Consider the following 5,476-nt stretch of genomic DNA (forward strand, 5'->3'; position numbering starts at 1 on the left):
CAGCAACAGCAACAAATAACAATAATAATAATAACAGCAGTAACAATAACAACAATAAAGACAGCAATAATAACAATAACAACAACAAGTGGGGGCCTCCGACCCCCGCACAACTTAGAGGGGGGGGGAGGGGGGCAGGAGATGCCCAAACGACCGTCCAAATTTAAGTTAATAAAATAAATTAATATAGTTAATAGTTGAATAGGTAATTAAAATAAATAAAGGAATAAATAAATAGTTAGTCTTAGTCAGAATAAATATGGTTAAAAAATTCTGAATATTTTGAAAAGAAAAAACGTAAATACCATCACATCAGGCACTCATTTTACTTTACAGCCGTTAAGCCTGCACCGTAATAGAATAAATATCATTAATTACCTTTAAATCACAACCGTAACCTTAAATCCGTAGCCGTAACCGTACACATGAGCCGTAACCGTACACATGAGCCGTAACCGTACACATGAGCCGTAACCGTACACATGAGCCGTAACCGTACACATGAGCCGTANGATATGTTATCGGACACACGTGTCATACTTATCCTTCACTTCATTAGTCATGTGACCCGATCCTCAGGTAGAGCTTAATCTAGAATTATTTGGGACATAAATATAGTTTGTTTTTCATTTTCTTCAGGTTAAGTTAGTCAAGTTAGGCTAGGTTAAGTTTGCGGGCTAGGTCGGGCTATGCTAAACTAAGTTAAATTAAATAAAGCTAGGCAAGTTTAAACCTGTTTTTGTCAGGTTAAATAATGTTAGGTTTCTAAAAATATCAAGTATGTAATGCAAACTAATGCAAATTGTTCCCTATATATAACAGCCTAATGATCGTTATCTGTAAACATAACAGCCTAATGATCGTTATCTGTAAACCTAACAGCCTAATGATCGTTATCTGTAATTGCAGCGTTCGCTAACTGCGCTAACGACGTCTTCTGTGCCGCCGACACCGTCATCAACTACATGACCAAATTCAGACAAGTCAGTTCTAAAATAATATCATAATCATTGTGATATTTAATCATAATCAATATTATCATGTTAGTAGTATTATCGTGTTAATATTTTTATTCAAAGCGCACATTATATTCACCTCTGCATATAATATTTTTTATTGGAATTTCGTGAATAACTTATTTCTGATTTTATTTTTAGCACATAAATATTTTGGTGACGAGTATATAATTAATATAGTTGCAATAATTTTTCTAATATAAATATCAATTTTTAAAATTGCCTACTGCCAAACAATAATTCTAATTCACGATAGGAAATAAATATTCTACAAAATATTAAATTCAGTATTAAATCGCAAGTTAACCAGGAATTTAAAAGCAAGAAAAATACCACAAAAATTCAACATATCTTTTCATCGTCAGTTCATATCACAAAGTTCAGTTCAGAAGAAGTTCAGTCCTAGAAACACAAATACAATCAATTAGTAAAGTAAAATCCACTGTCAGGTATTAAAACAGAAACAAGCAAATGAGACATGAACCGAACGTAAGTAAACTGGCCTATCTACTTACGATTACAAGAGGAAAGGAGCTAAAAGCGGCATTCAGACTAGACTTCTGTTTGAATATATACAGGGATTCTAAAATTCGTAGATCAGTAACACATGATGTGGAAGCTAGAAACTTCAAAATCACTATCAGATATAGTGGTGTTGCACTGCTCGGCATGAACTCGTACAGCAGAATGAGGTGGATGGCAAGTAGGTTCCTCGTTCTGTAACTCCTGCCCTTATGCTCAGCCAGCCTAGTATAGAAATTGCGTGACGTCACACCGACGTATGCTGACGCGCACTGCGCACAACTATATCTGTAAACTAGGGACGCACCGTTTCCAAACTTCTGTTTTTAGAAAATCGACATTTACCGGCTTAATCCCCGGCTTTCTTAGCTTTTGTTTATTTCGTTTCAAATTAAATGGCATCCAAACATTAATAAACCGTTGCTTTCACATTTGCTCTACTTTCCTAGCCATGCACGCCAAATTTGATTTTTTGCGCAGAATCTTTCACTAAATGGCTTTCCATCGCTCCTGGTGTTTACCAAAATCATTAAGTTTATGTCCAAGCAATATACTGAAGTTGTTCGCAAGTGTGACAATAGGAACGTTGTTTACTGTTTTTTTCCTTACTTTGGCCCCGCATCTAAGGTATACATATACTATATGAAAGGAATTGAAAGATTTATTCGCTAAATACCTTCCGGATATAAATGTTCGTGGGTTGTTAGTTAACAATTTTAGAATCGGCTCGTTTTTCAGGTATAAGCATACCCTCCCCGTTTTTAAGCGATCGTCACTAGTTTACAGATATAGTTGTGCGCAGTGCGCGTCAGCGTACGTCGGTATGACGTCACGCAATTTCTATACTAGGCTGGCTGAGCATAAGGGCAGGAGTTATAGAATGGGAACCTACTTGCACATCCACCTCATTCTGCTGTACGTGTTTATGTCGAACAGTGCAACACCTCTGTATCTGATAGTGATTTTAAAGTTCTAGCTTCAACATCCTATGTGACTGATCTACAAATTTTAGAATCCCTATATATATTCAAACAGAAGCCTAGTCTGAATGCCGCTTTTAGCTCCTTTCCACTTGAAATTGTAAATAGATAGGCCCGTTTACTCGCGTTCAATTCATGATAATTATAAAGACTTTAGAAGAGTTTCTTCTAAAAACATTCGGAGCTCAACCGCGATTTGCCCTCCCGCGCGCAAGAATATTAGCAGGAATAACAAGGAATATTACGTTGAATATTACGAGGAATATTAACAAATAATATTTTACCTTACAGGACTGTAACGGCGACGGTCTGGTGGACTGTGAAGACTTCGCTTACATTCACGTGCTGGGGGGCTACGGCTGCCGGGGGGCGGACTTCCCATCCAGTCCCTTCTACAGTCGCTTCAGTAACTGCAGGAGGGTGCTGCAGGCTGCAGGTGCCCCCTAACTGCTGCAGGAGGAGGAGGGTGCTGCAGGCTGCAGGTGCCCCCTAACTGCTGCAGGAGGAGGAGGGTGCTGCAGGCTGCAGGTGCCCCCTAACTGCTGCTGCAGGAGGAGGGTGCTGCAGGCTGCAGGTGCCCCCTAACTGCTGCAGGAGGAGGATGTTCACTAATTCATTTCGTCATAATTGGCTAAAATTAGCTCACTAATTATATTCCCATTGAGATATTAATGATATTTAGCGTTATATATATCGTTCCTTGATAATCGTTGTATCGTTATATATATACCAATACTTCGCTATATTCATCTTACTTGAAATTTCGAAACAAATTATTCGATTTTTTAATTAAAAATCAATATTAATTTTTCCATAGGGATCAATGTCAAGCTCTGAATTTATTCAAATGTCGCAAGCCTGTAATAGTTTAATTCAGTTTGATATTAAAATTAAAAGTATTTTGGTTCTCTGATTCTCCATTTACGGGAAAACATTTCTAGAACTTTTAGTCTAGACGCACCGGCATTAAGAGTTCAGTGCAGCGAATATTGATTAATTGAAATAAAAAATGAATAGTTTTCACACTGCGAATAAACAAAATTCGCCTTCCTCTTCTTACTTCATATTTCTCTTCTTCTTGGTGTACCTTTCTCTTCTTCCTTCTCCTTTCCCTTCTTCCTTCGCCTTTTTCCTTTCTCTTCTTCCTTACCTATTCTCTTCTTCCTTCGCCTTTCTCTTCTTCCTTCGCCTTTCTCTTCTTCCTTCGCCTTTCCTTTTTTCCTTCACCTTTCCCTTTTTCCTTCGCCTTTCCCTTTTTCCTTCACCTATCCCTCTTTCCTTCACCTTTTCCTTTTTCCTTCGCCTTTCCCTTTTTCCTTCACCTTTTCCTTTTTCCTTCACCTTTTCCCTTTTCCTTCACCTTTCTCTTCTTCCTTCACCTTTCTCTTTTTCCCTCACCTTTCTCTTCTTCTTGGTGTACTTTTCTCTCCTTCCTTCTCCTTTACCTCTTTCCCTCAACTTTCTCTCTTCCTTTACCGTACTCCTTTCCTTTCCCTTCACCTTTCTCTCCTCCCTTCACCCTCCATGCAGCATCAGCACTGGCCGAGTATATCCTTTATCCTGAGTAAGATTCGGCAAAGCAATTTATGCAAATAATGCCGTAAGATCTTTTTTAAGCGCAGACTTGGCCCCCATTTCAGACCTATGCGAGTCTTCTCATCATAACCATGACAATCTTGTATTTAATATCGTTGAATTCGTCGTACCGTAGGGAATGTTGTCATTAACCAGCTCTCGATATCCACTAATCCGTTGATTAATTACTGTTTTTTTAGCGAATTCCGTTTAGTACCAGGATACGGAATTCTGTTTTGTACCAGGATACGGAATTCCGTTTTGTACAAGGATACGGTATTCCGTTTTGTACCAGGATTCGGAATTCCGTTTTGTATCAGGATTCGGAATTCCGTTTTGTATCAGGATACGGAATTCCGTTTTGTATCAGGATACGGTATTCCGTTTTGTACCAGGATTCGGAATTCCGTTTTGTATCAGGATACGGTATTCCGTTTTGTACCAGGATACGGAATTCCGTTTTGTACCAGGATACGGAATTCCGTTTTGTACCAGGATACGGAGTTCCGTTTTGTACCAGGATACGGAATTCCGTTTTGTACCAGGATACTGAATTCCGTTTTGTACCAGGATACGGAATTCCGTTTTGTACCAGGATACTGAATTTCGTTTTGTACCAGGATATGGAATTCCGTTTTGTACCAGGATACGGAATTCCGTTTTGTACCAGGATACTGAATTCCCTTTTGTACCAGGATACGGAATTCCGTTTTGTACCAGAATACGGAATTCCGTTTTGTACCAGGATACGGAATACCGTTTCATTCCCAGTTGCCATCACGACTTTTCCTTTGATTTGATCCTTTGATTTTAAATACCTCGGACTTCATAGCTAGTTGGTACGGAAAATTTTTTTTCATTTTTTTATAAGTTTGCACTTCTCCTGCTAACCATATTTTTGCTGTGTCTGTGTGTTACTAGTGCTGATATTGTTGTTCTTGTAACTCCCATATCTTCAGGGCCTACACTTTCAAAAAAAGTTAAGAGATCGTAAGTTCATCAGCCAATTATTGACGGCCTTTCAAGCAAAATCCACCAATCATGGATATGAAAATAGAGCGTAAGAACTTACGTTCACTTAGCAAATTTTGAAAGTATGGCCCAGGTATACGGAATAAAATTTAATATTTCGTAAGCTCCGGTCTGCAGTTTAGCGGAACATCGAATTTATTTTACGATTTTATTAACGGCTTCTGATGCTGGTATCTTGACTTAGATATTTACCTTGGGTCGTCATAATTAGTTATTGACAAATGGGTACCGTACCTTAAAAGTTTAGAAAAATTTGAATATTGGTTTTTTATTTTCCATGTTTTGCGGCGTTGATTTTCTAATTCGCAAAAAATTGGCTGTAAAATTTTCGAACTGTGTTGAAAATGTAAC

At 38.2% G+C, this 5,476-nt stretch overlaps 1 protein-coding gene across 1 annotated transcript; it reads left to right on the plus strand.

The window, feature by feature from the left end:
• Positions 1-902: 902 nt before the first annotated feature.
• On the plus strand, positions 903-3,609 carry LOC108683315 (invertebrate-type lysozyme 3; the record flags this gene model as incomplete). The annotated part of the gene is made up of 2 exons (XM_018172620.2): positions 903-983; positions 2,810-3,609. Coding segments are annotated over 2 exons (237 nt in total), but the record flags the coding sequence as incomplete, so codon positions are not given.
• Positions 3,610-5,476: the final 1,867 nt, after the last annotated feature.

The sequence above is a fragment of the Hyalella azteca genome, unplaced genomic scaffold (genome assembly GCF_000764305.2).
Source record: "Hyalella azteca isolate HAZT.00-mixed unplaced genomic scaffold, Hazt_2.0.2 contig16743, whole genome shotgun sequence".
NCBI lineage: Eukaryota > Metazoa > Arthropoda > Malacostraca > Amphipoda > Hyalellidae > Hyalella > Hyalella azteca.